We start from the raw sequence: 23,683 nt of genomic DNA on the forward strand, positions 1-23,683 counted from the left end.
AACAGGAAGTAGTAGAGGGATAATAATTTGTTGTTTGTTTTCGGACAACGTGCAGCTGGTTCTACCAACGCTCTCACAGCATGACTTTTGGCAACAAACAAGCTTCTTCACATGTGATTTTAATTTCATTTTTTATTTAAAGGAAATTCTGCAATTGAGAAATTGTGTTTTTTTCAACATTAGCAGAATATAAAGAAATATTTGTGCACATTTGTAAAGGAAACACACTAATAATGCTATAGTTTGTTGTGATGTACCTCACCATCTCTCTTCTCTCATCCAACTTAACGTTGACTTTATGCAACAGTGTCAGGTTGTAAGTGTAAGTGTGTGTTGGATTGTCACTATAATTGACCGAGTGACTGGCTGGCTGTTATTTGGCAGGTTAGGACCTGCTGTGCAAATCACTCAAGGCTGCCTGATCATGCTTTGTCCTTGCCAGTGACGGCTGCATGAAGGAATGCCAGAATTCACCTCGCGGTCAGAGGAGTCGCCGCGCCTGGATTCAGGCAGGAACCGGGCCACATGGTCAATGAGGAACACAGCAGAACCGACCTTTTCCGATCTAATACTCATCAGCCATTTTTATTTATTTTCTTAATTTGCTCGCACACGTCTTGAGTTAATTTTATCATCTTCAGTAGTGGGATGTTACTGTGATGGAATCTGTCTCATTTCCTAGAGGACCACCCATGTTGGAGAAATCCACCAGGTTTTCGTCTGACCGTGAAATCCTTCGTTTGAATTCACAGCATTAGAAAAACTTCTCTGCAAGAGTTTACACAGTTTACTGAAGCTGATAACAAGTGTGATGTAGAGATGTCTTCTCCTAAGAAGAGCAAGGGTTGTTGCCTTAGAATATTCTGGACATTTCTCACACCACAAGAAATTATCACAAAGTTTTAAGAACTGATGCCATCTAATGTCATAAATATTGCAATTTCTAGAACTGGTTGCAGGCTTTAAAATGCCAAGCCAGCTTCACTAAAGGGTGGCAGTCTGAAACTTTTCCTGTGGCTCCCCCTTCAGGACAAACCAGAGAACTTCAGCAGGCTTCAAAAATAAATTAATTTTCAGAATTGTTCAATTTGACTTGAACTCTTATTATTTTTCTCTGTCCAAGAAAATTATAAATCTTTCTCAAAAATAAATCTGGATGAGTTTATTCAGCTGTATTCCCTCAGCCTAACTACATGTGTTTTTTTCTAACCTATCATTAAGTTTCACTATGTACCATTATAACACTGTTTGTTTGCCCTGCTTCCCCATGGGGGCAGAGCCGGCGTCATGTCAATTTTTTCAAATCCAAAATCATCTAAAAAAAATCTGAGCTAGGACTCAAGTAAAATAACTAAAAATAATCACAAAAAACAAAAAGCTTCCTTCAAATGATGTTGAGCAAACCTTTGCAGCTATAGGAGCTTCAAATCTTCTTTCTGTGGAATAAAATAATTATTTACAGTGTGTTTACTTTTATTAGAAGTTCATTTAATATTAATCTTACAATGTTTAATTAGTTTATTATGTCTCACTCAGTCTTACAGAGTCATCGTTTCTCTTTTTAGCCTTCACAGTTTGCCTCAGTGTGTCAGAAGCTTAGCAACAGGCGATAAGTAAATAGTTGTCATACCTTGCGGAGTGACAGACCAGACCGACGACTCAGCGATTATCATTAGGCACAGAATATTCTGTCTGAAACCCATTTTTAACTGAAAGTTGCATTTTTCTCTGTGTGTGTATTAATCTGATTAGCTCCTTGGGAATGTTGGTGATGACACTGTGTCTGTGGCAGAAGGACGGTATACAGTATATGTAGAGAGGCGATTCCTTTGTCTAGTTAGATCTCTTCGGAGTTCTCCATCTGTGCAGATGTGAAATAAAACTGTGTTTTGTTCTTTCTCTTTAACAAGGTTTGGACTTTGTTCATTTTTCTCGCTCCACATTTCCTCAAAATTTATAAGGTTATTTTTGCATTCATCTAGCACAGGGGTCTCAAACTCACGGCCCGCGGGCCAACTGCGACCCTCGGGACGATAGTTTGTGGCCCCCGCCTTAATATGAAAGTTTAATGTTAGTGTGGCCCGCGAGTTTGATATAATTGGCACTTTTCAGTGTTGTGCGCGGAGCTGAACGAACTTACCAATCATGGTGGAGTATATTGCTCTTGGGGGCGGGACATCGGCCGGGCCTATTTGCATTTTCTATTTGTCATTATTTGCATGCGGTACATGCGCAATTTCCGCTTCACGTGCTTCAGCATCCAGTCTAGACCCAGAAGTTGCTGATCAGTGTAACGTAACTAGCTTTAGCATTCCTGGCAGACTCTGTCTAGCAGGAATAAGCCGTAGTATATACAAGAGTGTATCAGAACAAAAAAGGAGTAAATTTCCATTAAAAAGCTAAAAAAATATATTAACTTAATCTCAAAACTTTTGTAGAAAAAACTTTAACATTTCTGAGTTTCAAAAGTCTAGAACAAGTTAGAAAAACTCTGAAATTTTCAGATTAACCTAAAAAAATTCTTTAAAAAACCCCAAAAACAACAGCAAAAAAAACCTTGACAATTTCTGGGTTTGAAATGTCTAAAACAGGGGTCACCGACCTTTTTCAGACTGGGAGCTACTTCACGGGTCCAGAGTAACACGAAGGGCTACTTATTGATACAGACATAAATGTTCTTGGCTCAGCCTTTATAACAATAATATATATACTGTATGTATATATGATTACATGCTGCCTGATCATATTAATGTTAGGGACTACTCACAGTAGTTATCAGTAATAATTTACCATGGCAGATATGGTTAATTGCTATATTGTGATCAGAAGTTCTTGGCTCAGAGTTTTAAGTTTGATTCCCTTTTGCAGATTTTCTGTGTGATTCTAAATTTCCCACCAGTGACTGAGAGCCTGGATTGGTGCTGCAGCTGCACGGCTGGACGAACTGAGTACCTTGAGATTTTCCTTTGAAGAAAAAAAGAAAAGAATAGTTCTTGTTTTATTATCTAACCCTCTTTACTATTAACAAAATTGTGGAGAAAAAAAGGTATTTTGTGTCCAAAGATATTGTACACACAGCTGTGTAGAGTCTGTGGGGGTGAGGTGGGGCACAAAGCCTAAATCTGATTGGTCAGTTTGCTTTTGTTTATTTCACGGGTTGGCGTTTTTCTGTAAGCTAAACATGAATGAGTGGAGTTTGAACCTCCGGTAGTTCTAAGATCCCGCCTGAGCTTCTTACAGTGTGCGGTTCTGGCGGGTCGCCGGTTTATTTGCTTTTTTGAGGTTTCGCCAACTGAATAACTGACGGGTCACCCGCTGGCCGACACCAGCAGATGCGCTGGGGGAAACCCTGGATATATGTATAAACATCAATGACTCCTGGATTTCTGGGCTTCTCACCCTTTCTCTAAGGGAGCCCAGAGACCCTGCGGAGAAAACCCCTCCAGGATAACAAGGCAGTTCCCAGGAGGGGCACTCTCCAGTACCCCCTCCAAGGACTTAAAAAGGCTGGGTAAACAGTCAGAACCCGACCCAAACCCGTAGGTAGAGGGAGAGGCTGTCCTCTTGTTCACCCCAACGCACCAAGACGGGAGGCAACAAGTCAGCCCACTCCTGCCCAGCGCCTCTCACAAGGGGCAACTCCAGGGTGGGAAAACATCCAACCCGAAGAGTTTTTGCGGCGCTAGTGGCTCGTATTTTTCTGACAGTAGGCAGACAGGAAGGAGGGCGAGGAGAGGGGGCAAAGGTCGTCGAAGCCACGACGTCCATTTCGAGGACTAAGGCCTCCAAACGTGGTGCGTGCTAACCCCCTGCGCCACCACAGCACGCCCCGAGTCCGACTATTTCTAGCCGGAACACATCGGCTCTTTTCGGGCTGAGCCCGGCCGGGCTCTGTGGGTTAAAGCCCGGCCACCAGGGGCTCCCCAACGTGCCCCACCCCCAGGTCTGGCTCCAGGGTGGGACCTCATGTACGGGCGAGCAGAACCACTGTTTCCAATGGTCGTTTTCATCATAAAGGATCTTTGGGCTGCACTTGGTCTGGTTCCTCACCTTGGACCTGTCTGCATTGGGTGGCCCAACCAGAGGCATGAAGCCCCGACAGCAAGACTCCTAGGATCACTGGGACACTCAAACCCCCCCACCACGATAAGGTGGCAGCCCATGGAGGGGACGTGTAAATGTGTGTGTGTGTGTGTGTGTGTGTGCGTGTGTGTGTGTGTGTGTGTGTGTGTGTGTGTGTGTGTGTGGGTGTGTGTGTGTGTGTGTGTGTGTGTGTGTGTGTGTGCGTGTGTGTGTGTGTGTGTGTGTGTGTGTGTGGGTGTGTGTGTGTGTAAATATGAAGTAACCTGTTAATTATGTAAGAAAAAGAGAAAATGAGAGAGAGAGGAAGAAAGTTGTTTTATAAGATGAGGAAATGAACTCAATGTGGTGGGAAGCAAATTCTGACCTTGGGTCCAGTTGTGAGGTGAAATGTATCTTTGTAGTTTAAAAAAAAAAGATTTTTAGGCTCTAATAAAGTTTTTTAGGCCGTTATTTAACAGGCTGAACAGGAAATTGGGAGGAGAGAGAAGGAAATGACATGCAGCAGATTCCCCAGGACTGGGAATTAAACCCAGGTTGACAAACAAAACCTAGAAGTAACGTCCTAAACAAAACATAATTTACAGTTTTACTGTAAATCTGGTTAAAAAAATAACTGAATTATTCATTTCTTAGCCCCTTTTCCTTCTCTTTTATACAAGCAGACAGAACATAAGCTCAACAACACAAAAGCTTCATATTTACTACAAAATATTCATCTAAGAATCGATTTCTTCCTGTGGTGGAAATGATTTCTGATTAAGTTCTCTGTTTTCATACTTTCATGGATTGTTCTTCTTTTTACCTTTTCTACAGTTTTTCATGTTAAATTGCCCTTTTTTTGTTAAGTTTCTAATATTATCTTGAATCTGTATTTCTAAATAAAGACTAACTGAAAGATCCCACAGTAACTTTTATTTTTGATAAAACCTTTTTTTTTCTTATAACAAACAAACCAGATAAAACAAGTTTGGGCTTCTTCAGGGTCCAGAGTATTAAATTATGATTACAATTATCATCTATTACTATGTACAGATTAAACTCTAATCTTCATTTAACATCCTGGAACCTGAAGAAGTCCAAACCTGTTAAATTAGCTTTTTTATGTTTGGTATAAAAAGAAAAACAGGATTTATCAAAGAAAAACCGGTAAATGGACTGAACTTGTGTCGTGCCTTGCTAGTCATGTTGACCACTCAAAGCGCTTCACACTACAGTCACATTCACACCGACATGCAGGTTGGAGGGCAACTTGCCGCTAAGTGCCCCGCCCCGGGGCAGCTCAACATGTGGCTGAGGAAGCTGGAATCGAACTTACAACCTTCTGGTCACAAGACGACCACTCTACCCACTGAGCCACAGTCGCACTAAAACAGCCACTGCATGATCCTTTTGCTAGTCTTCTTTAAAATACAGATTTAAACAGTTTAATGAGCTACAATTCAGTGCAATTTAATATAAAAGTGAGTAGAAACGGTAAACTAAAGGACAAACCATAAAAGCACAAATACAGTGAAAATAAACAGAAATTATTCCTATTAAAAGAAGACATTTTAACTCTTAAATCAATTCGTTGCTATAAAAATTGAGCCCAGTGTTGTTGCGGCGCTAAAGCAGCGAAGGGAAAAGGGCTAACGTACGGCTAATTCAATTAATTTGACAAGTTTAACAATAAAGCTGCACATGTGTTTGGGGTTTCTTCAAATCTTTGGGGGCAATTTGCAGTGACCAACTGACCTGACCGACATGTTTTAGGAGATGTGGGGGGAAACCGGAGCACCCGGAGAAAACCCACGCAAACACGGGGAGAACATGCAAATTCCACACAGATGGTGTCTGTGAAGACGCAGCGCTAACCGCTGCACCACCGTGCTGCCCACGTTTTTTCCAATTGGGTTGGGAAGGGATCTATTTTCTAGTTTGTCAATGGGGGGAAAAACTTTTTAAATTTGGTCTTGACGGAGCGTGGCATGGCGCCCCGTTCACAGAGGCTACAACCTCCATGCCTTTGATTCCAGTCCTTGGTTCGTCTCCTGCACGTCTTTCTCCTTCTCTAAATCAATCAAAATCAATAACTTTAGGCATGATCTTGATTGTCTTTACTCGTTTGTTTGTTTTTTGGCTTCTTACATCGCAGAAAGTTTCGTACTTTCTTCCAAAAGGAAATTTTAGATTTTTTCCTTTTACCATCTGGATTGTCCAAATCCTCCAGGATGGTTTCTCCAGCGACCTCGGTCTCTTCTGAGGATTCTGGATCAGTGGAAGAACCTGGTAAAGGTTCTCCTGAGAGATCCTCCTCTGAAGAAACCTCTTGATTTAGGACTTTAACCTGGTTCTGTGATTCTTCTTCCTTCTCTTGGGAAACCGTGATGGGTTGTTGTTGGAAACCTTCTTCCTCGGCTCTGAGACTGTCGGCCAGCAGTAGATCGTCTCTTTCTCTTTGTAAATCATTGTTGTAAATCTTCTGTTCGTATGTCTCAACCTGCTGCTGTATGTCCATAATGTCTCTTTCATATCTACATTTTAGCTCCTCATAGAGAGTGTGAATCTGGTCCAGTTCATGCAGCATTTGCTTCTCCCTCTTTTGCCGAATTGAGATTTCTCCTGACATTTTGTGGAGGAGCTCCTCCTTCTCAGCTCTCATATTGTCTAGAAGCTTCATGTCCTCCTCTGTTTTCTCCAGGTGAGCTTTTCTCTCCTGCTCTACCTGATGCTGGTATGTCTCAACCTCCTGCTGTAAATCCATATTGTCTCTTTCAAACCTGTGTTTTAGCTCCTCTTGCGAAATGTGAAACTGATCCAGTTCGTTCAGCAGCTGCTTCTCTCTCTTTTGAAGAATAGTGATTTCTCCTGACATTTTTAGGAGGAGCTCCTCCTTCTCAGCTCTCATATTGTCTAGAAGCTTCTTGTTCTCCTCTGTTTTCTTCAGGTGAGCTTTTCTCTCCTGCTCTACCTGATGCTGAAGTTTTTCGACTTCTTGTTTCAGCGCAGAATGTTTTCTCTCTTGGATAAGCTTTTCTTTCTTTCCTTTCTTTGAAAGAGCAGCTTCCTCCTGCTTTACCTTCTGTTCGTATGTCTCAACCTGTTGCTGTATGTCCATAATGTCTCTTTCATATCTACATTTTAGCTCCTCGTAGAGAGTGTGAATCTGGTCCAGTTCATGCAGCATTTGCTTCTCCCTCTTTTGCCGAATTGAGATTTCTCTTGACATTTTGTGGAGGAGCTCCTCCTTCTCAGCTCTCATATTGTCTAGAAGCTTCTTGTCCTCCTCTGTTTTCTCCAGGTGAGCTTTTCTCTCCTGCTCTACCTGCTGCTGGTATGTCTCGATTTCTCCTGACATTTTTTGGAGGAGCTCCTCCTTTTCAGCTCTCAGCTTGTTGATGAGCTGCAGATTTTCGTTGTCTCTTTCTATGTTGGCATCTGTCGCATGTCTCACTTCCTCCTGATATCTATCCATGTCTTGCTTCAATCCAGAAACATCCCTTTCGTATTTACAATTGAGCTCATTGTATGAACATTTCAGCTGAATTAATTCCTCCTGCAGAAGTTTCTCACTGCCTTGCAGGAATGTGATCGTTTGAGACATTTCTTGATACATTTCATCCTTTTCAGCTCTCAAGTTCTCCAGCAGCCGTTGTTCCTCACTGAGCCTTGCTTCATCATTCTTTTGTGTCTCGGCCTCCTGCCTCAGCAGAGCATCATCTGCTTCATACTGGGAACGCAGCTCCTCGTATGAAGTCTGGAGTTGGTTCAGTTCTTCTTGGAGGGCCAGACTTTTCTTTCTCTCAGCTTGTATTTCAGCTACAAACGCTTCCCGGCTGAGGAGGTGGGCCACCTTTAACTCCTCAAAGTCTTCTTGCAAGTTCTTCTTCTTCATGTACTTCACATCGTTGTGAACCTTGGAAGCAATGACCGCTGCGTTAAGGACTGCTGGATCGCTGAACTTCTCTAGTCTCTCAAGTTCCCTCTTTGCCTCCTTGGCCTCGTTGATAAACGTTTCTTTGAGAGCTTTCTGCTTCTTTAACTGGAGTTTCGTCTCTTCCAGCTCGGCCTCCAGGTGGGCCAGTTTCTGGTTGTCTTCAACCCTCCCGGCTCTCTCCATTTCCAGGGCGTAGCTGAGTTCTTGGAGTTCCCCATGAAAGATTCTCGGGTGTGCAGGAGGGAACCTGCCTTGGGGGTTTTGCTGGCCTCCCCTTCTCGCGTGGGGTCCCATCGTTCCACTGCGGTATCTTGGCGTATAATGAGACATTTTCTCCTAAATACAATCACTAAAGTTGTCGATCGGTAAACTACCTTAAAGAGCTTTGCGCACGTCTGAACTGGTCAGTGATATTGCAAGCAATGAAAAATATGCAGAATTGTGTTGCATACAATTCTGCAGTTGATGACATCACAGACTGCACCGCCAGTGACATCACAGAGTCTTCCTTTGCTGGTGGTGTGACATCATTCCACCACCAAATATCTCACTCTTTATTCTTGTTTACATTCAAAATAGTCCATGATTCGCTCATTTTTATTCCAAATATCAGGGCATCAAACTCATTTCCATTTTGGGCCAAAATCTGAATGTTCATACAGGGCCTGTTGCACCAGATCGTACTGATAAAAACCAATTCAGTTGTTAAAATATCAATATATAGGTGTTTCAGCATTCAATAATTCTTAAAATAACATCATATTGAACATCTTTTCACACTAATCAGTCCGTCCAGGATTGTTTTTGTGGTTTTCTGCAATCATCACAGATTTTGTGGTGCTAATTTAGAAATATTTGTAAGGATTTTTTACGATATTTGAGCTAATATATGATGTTAAATGTTTTCTTTTATTAATCACTCTATCGGTCATGCACTATAACTTGACATCAAGTAAGGCTGAGACAGCGGTCACCAAATGTTTTTGGCCAATTTTGAGAAAAGGTTTTGATAAACTCAGAAAAAATGTGGGGATCTGTTGATTTTTGTGGTTATTTATTTATAACAACATGAAAAAGTAAAAGATAAAAACTATAACTATTGATTTCTAAATCTTGTTGAACGTTGGGTCGGATTGATTAAGCCTTGTTTTTATTATCAGGCTTAAGACTCAAAAATTGTAAATGAGCGATAGTTGTACTAGTATTGTTGTCATGTTTATTGTTGTCATAGCAACTGCATAACAAGATGGCTGCCAGTTAAACTAAAGAAAGTTGTAATCTATATTTTCAGTTTGTTTTCATTAGCTTTTTAAAGGCACAATGTCGTTCTTATTATAAATAGTTTTTCTCCATTAATTTCCGTTTGTAATTATATCAGCGGAAATGTTTCAGTGTTTATTTTGTTTCAGTGTTTATTTTGTTTCAGTGTTTATTTGTTGTTTTGTTTCAGTGTTTGTTGTTTTGTTATTTTGCTAGCAGCAGACGATGCTAGCCCATATGTAAATGTAGCATTACTTTATGTATTGTAGCTGCAGACAGAACAGCTTCTGTACATCAATCGGACCAGAGACCGCTCCAAAAGCAGGAAGTGAACTACAGCGCAAGGCATTCTGGGTAAATACAATCAAAACAAATGTGCTAGCCTAGCGCTAGCAGGAGAAATGGCTTATAGCTTTGAGCAAAAGAAAAAGAAAATCTACAACCGCTAAAATCTGAGGCCTCCATTTTGTTTACATTTAGTGAAGAAAGGAAGTTGTGCTCAGTTTCTTCTTAAAAGTTTTTTGTGTCGTTCCCCTCAGTAGTTCTTGATGCAGCGCCCCCACAGGCGAGGAGAGGAACAGGTTTTCCAAACCACTAAACAAAAATATTATCCTGAAAAATCGCCATCATGCTGAAATTCAAGTGGCTAATTGAAAATTGTGTATTGATGATTTCAATGATGACAAAATGTAATATTTGTTTCTGTTTTCTCAATTGGTGACTATTTGTTGTTTTTAGGACGTAATTTTTTATTTTCAATTCAATTCAAATGTAAAGATTTGAATTAAATTGTACATTAATTGTACAATTTAATTATACATTAAACATATTTTTTGTTTTTATTATTTAAAGCCCTTTAATCTGCCATTTTGTTGCTGAAATGTGCAATACAAATAAACTTGATTGACTGATAGAATATTGAAGAGAAGCCTTAATATTGCATATATACATGCAAATAGGAATAAAACTGTATTCAATAAGCACATTTCTATGTTTACATCCAAATTTTAAAGATGTTTACAGTGATATGCTGCAGTATATGCACTGGAAAATGGTCAAGTATTTAAAATAATCTCTCATATGCCAAACAGTCACTCCATGTGACATTTTTGATGTTTGGATCAAAATTTAAGGTCAAAATCAAGATAAATCTTTGGTATTATTGTTCCATTTATTGCCACATTAATATACTTTCCTATAAAATATTATTTTTAAAAGTATTTGACACTGGGACAGTCAGGACTCTGTTATTTGTCGTCCTGCCACATAAAGAATCGTTTCGTTTTGTTCGCCCTCCCCGTCTCGCTTTCTCTCAGCTGTATGTGTGGCAGGTTAACTTCCTGTCTTTGTAATTAGAACTAAATTAGGTTAAACTGCGCTTCTTCCCTCGCCATCGTGTTTTGTATCAAAAGATGTTAAGAACATAAACTCTAAAGTTTTTGACTTTTGAAACTGAAACTTTTTCTGGAATTTTTTTTTTTTTTTTGTAGCATAACTGCACTGTTTTCCTATCTACAATGCCGCTGTACACATCAGACATACACATAAAAAGAGTAGACCTCGCATTGGCTGTTGATCCGCATGAAATACGGCCGCCAAGTTCATACTTGTGAATTTATCAGTCATTATTAGTTCACACCTTCGCGCGCACAGGATCACAATGTCAGTCATAATGTTTCATAAGTCTGTTTGTTCTTCCTTAGTAAGATCCCCAGAGTGAGCTGCAATTATCTTATCCTTGAATCGCTGGTGAATTTCTTCAGATCCGGAAGTGGTTTGACGTCATCGGTGGTCAAATATGGCTGGATCTGGCGTCGCTATCAGGCTGCATGACTTCAGAGAGTCTCAGGACTCCAAAGAACTCGACTGGACCGCAATTTTACCTAAAAGGTTAGTGGAGACTAAGAAACTGATGGGACTGTCTATGAAGTTATTACGGTAATACGAGCAGACAGTGATTTGCGAAGGCAGATTTGCTTCATAAAGCTATTTTGAGCAAACAGCTCATATGTTTGTAAGCTACGGCCAGAGAAAATAGCTCAAGTAACAAATAGATGGTGCGTGAAAAGAAAAAGTAAAAAAAACGCTTTGCTAATGTTTTTTTCCCTAATAAAATGAATTATTTAAATTTAAATGTAATTTTGTACACACAATAAATACCTTATATTTTGTAAAGGAAGAATTATTTATTAAAACTTTGAACAAAACGTTTGGCTCGTCTCTTCCTTAACACAGCCGGGTTCTTCTCGGCGAGCAGCGGCCAGCTGTAAAACGAAACTAAACAAGGCGTGTTGACGTCACAGATCACAGAGTTTAATTCATACAAAGCAACGCGTGAATCAGTTAACAAAGCTGCAGAGGTACAGAGATATGCATTTTATCACAAAATAACAACAGACAAAGACAAACACGAAACACACAGACAGACAAAGGCGCCCACGTGGAGAAAAGATGGAAAAAAACTCCCTCTCTTTCTCTTTACACGTCATCTTATACAAAGAGGTGTTTCCGTATTTTAATTTATGCAACGAAGGCGTTCCGTTGTTCAACCAATCAGAGACCTGTTTCGGCCCCCCAGAGAAACTTGGAAACTCCCCTCATTGCAGCTCAGATGTCTGGTTTTTATCCAAGTAAGAGGGCGGACCACTTCGCGTTCATCTCCGTCTGGTACGGGGAGAGGCGCCAAGAAGTCTCTTGCCCCCTATCGGAATGTAAATTTATTACTCTGTCTTCAGCGGGGGAGGAAAAAAGCCCTGCTTGTTTAAATGTCTGCTATTGTCAGCTCCCACATGCTCAACAGAAAACTGTTCCAAATAAAAGTGTTGGCTATACCTTTACACATGTTGTAAGTATTTTAGCACTTAAATAATCATTTTCCTTAACAATTTGTGGAAACAGTCCAATTGAGAGACACTTTGAGTCCTCAAAGTTACCTCCTTGGTATTTATTTACAGCGCGATTTACATTAAGGACAATATAACTGAGCTTAAAGTTTAGTTTTTATTTCAGATGTGTATTATTAATAATAGACATATAATTAACAATTTTGTAATAAGTTTCTGAATGTTATTTTTAATCATCGTGACCATATTTCAAGTACAGCTTATTACCGTAAAATCACAACCGGATGTTATTCACGCACTCAGCACTAGATGGCGGCAAAGCGCCTTCTGCCTGGCAGTTCCACATGATTTTAACACAAGTCTAAAAGCGGACGGTCACATCTGTTTTCAGTCGTTCCAATAAATTATGCTTTATATTGCTGTTACTGTAGAATTTACAAAGAAATTTTATATATTTTATCATCACAATGACCAGTTTAATTTGTAGTTTGATTCATGAATGGCACAAAAGTTTTACTGTAAATGTAATTTTCCTTTATTTTCAAAAAATAAAAATGCTTTCTGCTTCTGTTTAAAATAGAAAGTAGAGAGATAACCTCTACAGAAATGTAGCCTGATAAGCATTACTTTAGTAAAATATATAAAATTTTGATGCATTTAAATACATTAAATCAGACATTTAACATACTTAAAGCATGTTTGAGGAGAGGTGTGTTTTATTGCCTTTTTGGAGTAACTAATCTATTTTAACAATGCACACAAGAACTTCATTTATAGGGTTATATATTACTAGTTACAGTATGAAAACATTTCCACTAGTTTTGCAGACAATAAAATGTTCAAATTTGCTGGAATCAATTTTAATATGCAGGTATCATCACACAACTTCAGTCCAACATTTTCTTAGAAATAAAAAATCTTGAATATCAGAACATGCATTATTTCATTTGTCTGGCAGGGGAAATAATGCAGCAATAACCTTTTGTTTTTCATTCTGGAGTTTTTATCTTTTTGACATGTCACAAAACTGAGAGACCAAATAATTTTAAAACTACTCTAATTAGAGTAATGCTGTTGAATTCTGTATGATATAAAACACTGAAAATGTGTTTTAAATATTTCAGCGAGAACAAAAAACATGAAAAGTAATGTTTCTATGGCTGCAGCTCTTAAATAATTCCACATCAGACCACTTATATGCACTCCAGATTTCTGCAGGAAATTATTAAAAACCTTCAACCTTCAAACAGCCATAAGATTAGAACAATTAGAACAAGAGCGCTTGAGTCTTTTTTATCTCTTATTCGAATAGGTATAAGTGTGTTAAATATAAGCAAATATTAAACGCTATGATGTTTACAGCTTTAGTTAATTTGCAACATACTGTAATTAGATGAGCAAATTATGTTGCTTGTGTGTTGCAATGTAATTTATCACAGGTGGTTTTAGTTTTCAAAACAAATCTAAATCCATTAGATTTGTTTTCAAAATCTGTTTTCAAAATTAAAATAAAATAAGTTGTTATTTTAACTTGATATTGTGAGTAAAATAATAGAGAAATGTGGCTCTTTAACCAGGTGAGGACAGTTTTTTTTTTTTTCTTGAATATTGTGAAATAATTAAGTTAAACTCACAATTCAAGATTAATAAACTTAAAAAACAATGTTTGGACAACTTGTCTCTTGTTAAATTAACTTCATGAACTAGTTAAAACAATTTTATTGTTTACTTGAATTGCATTTTAAAGGCAGCATGTGGACTTTTGTTTCCAAGTTAAACTACTTTCAAGTGTTTTACAGTGCACTGGTAGTAGCTGGCCATTAATCCTGATCAAGATACCTGGAATGGGAAGATTTATTTTTAATTACCTTTAGGCTCAGACTTTTAAATATTTAGCCAGCCAAGATCAGACACTTCTGCATTGAAGGGAACCTGCCAAACAGAAGTTCTCTATTTGACCACAGAGGGGCGCTCTGCTGCTGCTGGGAAGTCTAACATCCTGAGGAAAGAGCCCCTATCCCTCCCTCTGTTCCTCCCCCACCTGTGTGGAGGTGTGCCAGGTGTATAAAGGAGTCTTTCTCCTGGTGCAAACAGACTCCAACAGATCCACACACTGAGATCTTTGTCACAAACTGTCGGATTTCCTCAGGAAGATGGAGACGCCTCTCGCACTCTGCATCGTTCTCATGTTTGTCTCAGGTAATTAAAACAAACTTAGCTTCACAGCTTCATGGACTTACATATTAAAGCTTGTATGACTTCAGCTTAAATGAGAAATTGATGTGTAAAAAGTTTTCTGGGTTCTGACTCCAGAGGTAAAGAGATGCATTTACAGGCTGGAAAAAGAAAAACCCAACATTTTTTGGGAAACGTTTCACACCATCAGTTTGTTCTTTTTCTGGTAACATTTACCAGAACCTGATGGATGTTACCTGATTAATTGTTGTAGCTAATCATTTTCATTAAACTAAATCACCTCATCTAAACCTGCACCTTTTATTTTATTTACTTCTCTGCAAATTTCTTCAAAATGTTGTGAAAAAAAATATTCAGTTCTACTCGTAAAAGTATAAAAGAAATTCATGTTTAAGTTTCTGTTTCTTCTGTTCTTCAGGTTTGGCAGAAAAGGTAAAAATAAAACCTCTAAAGAATACTTTAGAAGAGCTTTATTTAATATTTAAGGAAAAAAATAATATAAATATGTAAGTTAGTGGGCGACTGTGGCTCTTTGGTAGAGTAGTCGTCTTGCGATTGGAAGGTTGTAGGTTCGATTCCAGCTTCCTCCTGCCACATGTCGATGTGCCTCTGGGCAAGGCACTTAGCCCCAAATTGCCTACCGATCTGGGTATCGGTGTATAAATGTGTGTTTGTGAGTGCGACTGGGTGAATGTGACTCTAGTGTAAAGCGCTTTGAGTGGTCAAAATGACTGGAAAAGTGCTTTATAAGTTCAGTCCATTTAAGTTATTGGAATATTCAACAATAAAATCCATTGTTTTCAAATAGTGCAGTCCTAATTTGGACATAAGGAAAACCAGATTTGCAGCCTCTCAGTGTGAATAACAAAATGAACCATAGATCCTGCTAATACTAAAACACACATACCTCTGTTACCACACTGTGACACAAAAACATTTGGGTCAGGACATAAGAGCTTTGTCCTTTTATAACCTGTTCATGTTTTCTTTATACAGATCTTTTTACAAACTGGTTCAACAATGCCGGCTAATTTTTGAAAAGATTCTTGAACAGAACGCTTTTCCAAGCTTTCTCCACTTTACAAAAAGCTCTGATTTCTGATTTTCTAAAGTTGTCATTGAAGACCACAAACTGAAGCCATAAAAGATGTTATTGCGTTATCTTTACTGGAAAAATATTAAGCTTTATTAAGTTTTTGTCCTTTTGAAAAATGCAAGATGGAAAAAAGTCCAGAAAATATATATTTTTAAACTAATTTTTATTTTTTCCCTACTTATCCAGACCAGGAAAAAAATAATGTAGCATTATTACTCTGTTTCAGGTTCATGTTATTCTGATTTAAAGACACAACAGGTCTCGTTTATTTTTGCCTGCTTTATTTTTGTGTATTTTTTATTTAGTGTCGGTCACCAGAAGCCAGAACACTACAACGCCTGTGACGATTACAACCAGCAATAGCTCAATATCTCCCCAAACCACCAACTCCACATCTCGTCCGAGTGTCACCAGTAACACCACAGCAGTTACAACTGGATCCTCCAACATGACGACTGTGCACAGCAACGCAACAACAATCAACACCACTTCCCCAAGTAGCAACAGTTCTACAGTTTCTCCAAGCATCACACCAGGACCAGATAGAAACAACGGCACGCAGAACACCAGCACCAACACCAACTCACCACTGGTCACAAACCAGACTACAACCGTCCCAGGAAACACAACGTCAAGCATGAATGAAACTGTTACCTTGAATCCAAACTCAACAAGTGCTCCAAACCTGACCGCAACTCCCAACACAAGCCAAACATCTGAGAATGTGGCGGCTACCCCAAATGTGAACTCAACTGACAGTCCAAAGACAAACTCAGCTACGACCCAGAACTCCAACCTAACCTCAAACCCAACAATGAGCTCTAGAACCAGCTCTAGTCCTGCTGCGACCAGTGGAGGGGTTCCTGGATGGGGTATTGCTCTGTTGGTTCTGGCTGCTCTGATTCTGCTGCTGCTCCTCCTGCTGCTGATTGCTCTGGTGAGTACAGTTTAGATCTTTAACCTCATTTCTTTTGATGCAGAGCAGGAAAAGCTGCCGATTAACACTAGAATGGCTGGAGTTAGGCCATTTGGACATATACCTATTCAGGCTAGAGATAGTCCAACTGGCCTGAAGCCCGTTGGAGTGAAGCCCTTTTGTTCAGTAAATAGGGCCATTACCTAGGCCAAGTACCCTGTTAATGGCCTCAACGCATCTCACAGTTGCACAATTGTTCCTTAGACTTCGACTTCGACTTAGACTGACTTTGTTGTCATTTTCAATGCACAGGGTGTATACAGAACGAAATTTCGTTGCATACGGCTCAGGATAATGTTTGAGGTTCCAATGTTGTGAGTAAAATAAAATACAGTATAAAATATGAATATAAATCTAAATATAAAATATAAAGTGCAGGACTGACAGTAAAATAGAAGTTATTTAGCTCTGTACATGTGCAAGGTATAAAGTGGAGACCAGTTTTTGAGTGCAGTCCAGTTAAGAGCTCAGCAGTCTGATGGCAAGTGGGAAAAAGCTGTTTCGGAACCAGGTGGACCTGCACCGGATGCTGCAGAACCTCTTTCCAGAGGGCAGCAGGGAGAACAGTCCATGGTGGGGGTGTGAGGGGTCACTGATGATGTTTCGGCCTCAGGACACGCATCCTGCATCGATGGTTGACCTGACACTTCGCCCTTTTGCCTGAGCTGGGTGTGGAAGGTTGTTGCCAAAGCAGTTTCTCCTTGTGTGCCTTCTTCTCACTCACATGAGAGTTACCGAACTCTTTTGCAAGCTCAACCAGGAAGTCCACCCGTCTCTCCTGCACCCCAATGCATGCCTGATAAAGCACATGTGCATTCAGTGCTGCCATGTCAATCATGTTTGCCAGGTTTGCTGACCAGCTGTCACATAGTGATGGAACCTTGGTCACCCCCCGCAAGATTATGACTGAAATAAATGCCATTAGTTCTTGTGAACTAAATAGGTGAAGCAGTCACCTATTTATCCTCCACAGCACAAAAGGCTGCATGCAAATTTGCATGTGCAAAGTCTCCCAGATTTCTTTTGCTTACACTTTTTGCATGATTTTTTTGAGGTGGATCAACACAATTAATACCCTCTTAGCTTTATTTCAAAGAGAAACATTACTCATTTCTTTTAGAAAAACCTTTGCATATTTTTTGAAACAGATTGTATGTTTTGCAAACTCTATGTACATTTGGCAAAATGACCTGGATAATGCAGCACAACATCATGGATCAGCTGCAAAAGGTCACATCTCTCCAAAAACACTTCATGTATGCTTCAAAACTAAACTGAAGAGCACTACCTACAGGAGATCTGATCTCCTGCAGGTATCATAGATACCCACCCCCAACATGGACTATTCACATTCCTACATTCTGGCCTGACGGTCAACGGCCACATTTACAATTGAAGAAGAATGCTAATTTGAGCCATCAGAGTCGTCAGGGTGGACTCAGGGCCTTTTGCCCTGTTCAGCCATTCTAGGGAGAAATCGAAAACCCAGCCATTCAATCACAGCAGCAGCACACTGTAAAATGGTGTTGTAAAAAGTTAAACACTAAATTAAGTATTTCAACGAGTTACCATAGCAGAGTACTTTTTGCAGTGCATTCATACCAGTCCTGTTTACTCTGCTTTAGTCAAACTCTAATTCATTTGTCTAGAAAGTCCAGTTCATTTGGGGAGGTGTGAATGCGCAATCCAACTCTGATGTGGACCAAAAAAGTGAACTCTGGTCCACTTTAAAGTCCAAGTCTCAGTTGGTTGATGTGAATGCCAAATGGATCGGAGAACATTCCAAAAACAGGAAGTGGACTATAGCGCAGTGTACTCTGAATAAATACAACCAAAACAAAAGCCCAAGTTTGGTGCTGGCAGGAGAAATGGTTTGTGGTCTTTTACCAAATATAAAGGAGAAATCTTACAACCACTAGAATATAACACTAATCCATTTTTGTTCACATTTTGTGAAGAAGGAAGTTTGCACTCAGGCTCTTGTTCTAATGTTTTCTTGTTTTCTTCAGTGGTTCTTGGTGCAGCGCCACCACAGGTGAGGGAAAGAACAGTTTTTCCACAGTGCAGTATAAAAGCGAACAGCATGATACAACTTTTATCCCCAGTTGAACAGAGTCTTCTAGAATATAAGACCCACCAAACCTGTTCACCTCCTGCCCTGTAGGGGCGCTGCACCAAGAACCATTAAAGAAATCAACAAGCAACATTAGAAGACAAGCCAATAATATTTATAAATGTGATACTTATTGCGTGACTGACTTTATGAAATCAGGGTGACTGACATCAGTGTAGACACGCTGCACAATAAAATATGAACCTGTGTTTGTATGACCTTCAACCTTATGAATGGATTGTGTGTACACTAGGTGTGTACATGTGGAGAAGGTGTGTGTGCCAATTTGTCACATGGAGATGTGTAATTATTAGAATGGTGAGGTAAAGTAAGATAATTTCATTTATAGCAACCATTTTCAGCAACAAGGCCGTTCAAAGTGCTTGACATGAATTAGAAAGAAATACAAACAAAACAACGAAAATAAAAGAAAGATAAAAAGATAAAGGTAACAACAACAAAAGGACAGAAGTGCTACACAATTTAAACTAATAGGAGTTTCTCTAGATTTAAAGTTTGTACTCGATTGGTAATAAGAATAATTACTTATTACCAATAAGTACTCCACAAATTATAAACTTCTTCTAAAGGTTTCTCTGGATCTTAACTTTGTTCTGGATTATTAAGTATAAAACTAGATGTTGGTTCCAGTTGTTCTGGGCTTCTAAGCAGATAGTATTTTCTTAGTTTCTTCTATATTTATAAAGTATAAAGCTAAATGTTGGTTCTCCAGGAGAAGGCTAGAAACCTCACAGTACATAATACCCAAGAAAATCAAGAGGCAGCACCGCCAGCAAAAAACGCTTTTCTCAAAACAACTTAGAAAATATAGAAATCAAAATGTTATAAGTGGAAAACTCTGCCAATGGAACTGGTACTTTTTATCAAAATTCAAGAAATGCAGACTTAAACCAAGCTGCTATGTCTTGCTGAAAAGTTACTTGTATGTTAGTTTTGTCTTATCTCAAGTGTATTAAGGTATTTGCACTAGAAGCTAGATAAACATTCTTGGTAAGATTTTGTTTGTGTACACACAGAGGACAGTCAGCAGGGAAGCTGCAGTTTTCCAGGCCAAAAAGGCATTGGAAGGCTTTTTATTTAGGAAGTTCATTTTAGCAGTAAATGTGACTTGGGCAGTTATTGCATGCAGGTATTGTAATAAATGCACTTTGAAAAAGGTGTTAATGTGTGCAAAGGAAGTGTTTGATGTAATTAAAGTTATATCTAGACTTTTAAACTCTCTTCCCCAAACCCTTTCATGCATAGTGGTCACTACAGTGGACAGCTATCTAAAAGCCGTTTTCTTGTGCTTCCTGTGGATTTTTATGTTATAAATGCACACAGACCACTGAAGTGGACACTAATGCATCATAAAATATACCATCAACTACTGGCCATCAGCTGCAAATGCAAGAAATTATTTTTGTTAAATACAATATGGCCGACAGACAAAAAGCCTGCCAACCGACCCGGTCCCTCCTTCTACTGTAGACGACTCTTGCAGGTAAATAAAAATAATGTAACATCAGATAACCCCTAAAGAACAATACTACTGATGTATTTTTCAAATAACAACTTTATATTTGGACAAAATTACAATTGATCACATAAAAAAAAAAATATTATTTTTACAAAAACATTTTCCTACCTTTTTTTATGCCTTAAGAAAAAAAATTTAAAAATGGAAAAAAATTCTGACACAAAGGATCATAATTCATGCATGAAGTCTCCACCCTGTTCTGAGTTACTTTACAATCAGAGTAAAACCATCAAAGGTCACGGTTTGGCTACACCCTCAAACGCTGCATTTTGTTCAGTTTCTTTGATCCTTCCATTGATGTCTTCTCTGTAAATGTGTTTATTGTGTTTGCAGCTGGTGTGGTTCTGCTGCTCGAGGCGCAGAAGCAGCTTCAGTCCCTATTCAAACCTGATCGAAACAAACAGCATCCCGATGTACACCACCCACAGCCGCTTCTATGCGACCAACGGCAGAGATCACGTGAGTGAAACATTCGCCATCGCTACTGATCCGGTTTGCTGCTGGGTCTTAGTGCTTCATGGTCTTAAGATGAACTTTTGATTCATTAAGTAACTGAGCTTTGGTGACTAACTATGCTTCCTTGAACAGGTTAGGGTAGATCTATGGGCTATATATAACATGTCAACTACATGTTTTTGCAAAAATAATTATTAGATAATGAGATTTTAGTCTGCTCAGTTCTGCCTATTATGAGCTGTTTCAGGGTCTCTTGTCACTTTAAATCCAAATTAGCTGCTGCTGGCCACGCCCTCCAACTCAGCATTTACACTTGCACATGAAAATGGCTGCAAACAGAAGGGCAAATACACAAACGTACATTTTTGAAAAGCAGAACTTGATCCTCCTGCACTATCAGCAAGAATACATGAAGTAGTTTCTGCATGATAAGTTAACAACAAAACATTTGTCTTTTCCAGCAGCCATTGTACAGAACACACAGCAGTAAAACCAAGTGACCAAATGTGCCGGAGCTCAGCTTGGGTTGCTAGGTAACGGGCTGGGAATAGCTGGGGTTGCTAGGTAACAATACAGTGCCTGTTGAATGTGACTTAACAATTGGGAGGTTTCATGAAATGTATAATTTCCCAGACACCAAAAACCATTAACTTATTGTCAAAAAAACATTAGGAGGGTTTTTATAAGCAGCTGAGACCCAAATAGAAGTATAAAAACATACAACGTGTGAATTTTTCATAAAAGGTCTCCTTTAAGGCAGGAAAAAACTCCTAAACTCAAGGAACAAAACTGTGATGTATCATCACATGAAATGGTTTCAGTGGATTCAACCTCCAGGATAGTCTAAGCAAATGAAGCCATCTGCCACATTTTCTAGATTTGCACAAATACTAAACATATTTATTCCTCAGAGAGAAATGACTTTAATTCTAAGGAAACATTGAATTTATTTGAGAAAAAAATCTCAATTGTAAATCTAAGTGAACAGGAACAGGAGATTTAAGACGGACTTAGAATATCTCAAGCCTCCTGAGGACAGTGTGTTGAGTCTGGGTGTGTCAGAGGACAAAGTCAGTTTGAAAGTTATTAATATGCATTTTTATGAGTCAAAGTTTAACAAGGGATTGCACAGGGACACCTGAAGCACTTAACTGTGATGAATGCTCCTGAGACAAAAAAAGAACAAATAAAAGCTGTTAGGGTGTGTGTTGACTTTTAGCCACACACTCCGAACATCCTGTGTAAATCTTCCCGGAGTTTTGTAATCTACTGTAAATGATTTCATTATATTTCCACCTGAAAATTAACATATTTTAGAAAGTCTGCACTGCATAAACGCTAAATCTTACCAAGTATTTTTGGTTTAGTTTCTAGTTCAAATATCTTCGTACACTTGAAATAAGACAAAACTAACTTATAACTCTTCACAAGATTTATCAGCTCTCACTAAAAACATGGGAAAATATCTTGTTGTAAGTGAAATAATCTGCTAGTGTAACTAGTTCTTTTTCAGCAATATTAAGATAGTAGTTATTTAAAACAAGCTTATATATCTTCCTGAGAAGATACTTGTAAGTTAGTTTTCTCTTATTTCATGTGTAATAAGATATTTTCACTAGAAACTAAACAAAAAATACTTGGTAAGATTTAATGTTTTTGCAGTGTGATACTTTGAGTTAAATTAAGTTTGATGACTTAAGTGGAAATGTATGTCCACATGGAGTTAAAATCAAAAATTTAAAAAGCTGCTTAAGCTAATCACATTAGTGATTATTGATCTGTTTCAGGAAGACGTGACAAAGCCCGTGAACCAGCAGTCTGGGTCGCACACCATCACCCAGTGACGACCATCAGCAAGTCAATCAGCAGAGAAGAATCACCAGCTTACAACTGTTTTACAGATTTATTATTATAATTAGCATTATCTCAAGTCTGTATCATATTTTAAGTCCTACTGACTTTATTTATTGTCTATAAAGAACTTTAAGACTTTGTTGAAAAGCTATAATACTGATTCTATCAGCTTTTTTATTTGAAAAGTTGATATTTCAATTTATATATCTTGTAATTTATATGTTTTTCCATCTATATCCTCTTGTGTGTCCCAGACCTGGATTTGAACCTGACTATATGGCAACTCTGCTGCCAACTGTGCATCCCATTAATATATCATAAGTATAAAAATGCTTATCATATGCTATAATCATAGTATTTTAGAATAAATGTAATTAATAAATATAATGAATGATATATGAGAAGCAATAGCTGCAGCTGTAAAACATGTGAATGTGGTTTAACTTGAAAATGAAAGTCCACCTGCTGCCTTGAAAATGCTATTTAAGTCAACAAGAAAATTGTTTTGGTTTCAACTCAGAAGTTAAAGTTCATGAAATTGATTTAACAACAAAAGACAAGTTGTCTAAATATTGTTTTTTAAGTTCATTAATCTTGAATTGTGAGTTTTAACTAAAAGCTGAAATTTAAACCAAATAATTTTTCACAATATTCAAGAAAAAAAACTGCCCTCACCTGGTTAAATCACTTGGAGATCTCTTTGACTCTGTGGTTCACCAAAAAAATTAAACATTTCTGAATATTTTAGGGTTTTTTTGTTCTGTCACCCCATGAAAAAACACACCCTGGAAAATTTAGTCTACAATGGCCACTGGATGTTTCTTCTGTTTCGTCTGGTCCTAAAACCCTGCAGGCCAGCTTTTGTCAGCAGCAGAGGCGTGGCCGTGTACGGCAGAAAATAAACATTGTTCATAATAGATATTATCTGAGTTATTATCCTTTATCTTCTGTTCAATCTCATGTAGATGCAAGAAGCAGCGATACTGGTTAGCAGCAACATTGACACAAGCAATCGCGCTTTGTCTACTAAAAATGGTTTTTGTTTGGATTATTTTTTTCTTTACGTAGCTATCACCATGACAATCCTAAAAAAGATTATTAGAAATAACTCCATGAAGAATTATTAGAAATTTAAAACTATAGTTCAAAGCAGATGAATGATTAACTTTTTAGATCAAAATGACTGAGGAATCTTAACCATATTGAACGCAATTATGATTCATGTTTTATATCCACAAACTTAGAAACAACTTTCTAGATTCATCACTTCTCTTTCTGCTGCTTTATCAATAAGTTGATAGATTCTGTTATGCACATTAAATAATTCTGCACTTTTATGTAAATTTAAAA

The 23,683-nt window shown here is 38.5% G+C and overlaps 1 protein-coding gene across 2 annotated transcripts; it reads left to right on the plus strand.

Annotated features, from left to right (window-relative positions):
• Positions 1–11,039: 11,039 nt before the first annotated feature.
• On the plus strand, positions 11,040–22,933 carry LOC114144269 (uncharacterized protein YBL113C-like). 2 transcript variants are annotated; one of them, XM_028016908.1, is made up of 5 exons: positions 11,046–11,149; positions 14,067–14,301; positions 15,700–16,331; positions 20,357–20,482; positions 22,267–22,933. In XM_028016908.1, the coding sequence occupies exons 2-5, from the start codon at positions 14,256–14,258 to the stop codon at positions 22,321–22,323; spliced, it is 861 nt and encodes a 286-aa protein (XP_027872709.1). In that variant the 5' UTR covers positions 11,046–11,149; positions 14,067–14,255; the 3' UTR covers positions 22,324–22,933. The 2 variants fall into 2 exon arrangements, with proteins under 2 accessions (XP_027872708.1, XP_027872709.1); XM_028016907.1 differs by lacking the exon at positions 14,067–14,301 and having other exon boundaries at positions 11,040–11,149.
• Positions 22,934–23,683: the final 750 nt, after the last annotated feature.

Source organism: Xiphophorus couchianus, chromosome 5 (assembly GCF_001444195.1).
Source record: "Xiphophorus couchianus chromosome 5, X_couchianus-1.0, whole genome shotgun sequence".
Classification (NCBI taxonomy): Eukaryota; Metazoa; Chordata; class Actinopteri; order Cyprinodontiformes; family Poeciliidae; genus Xiphophorus; species Xiphophorus couchianus.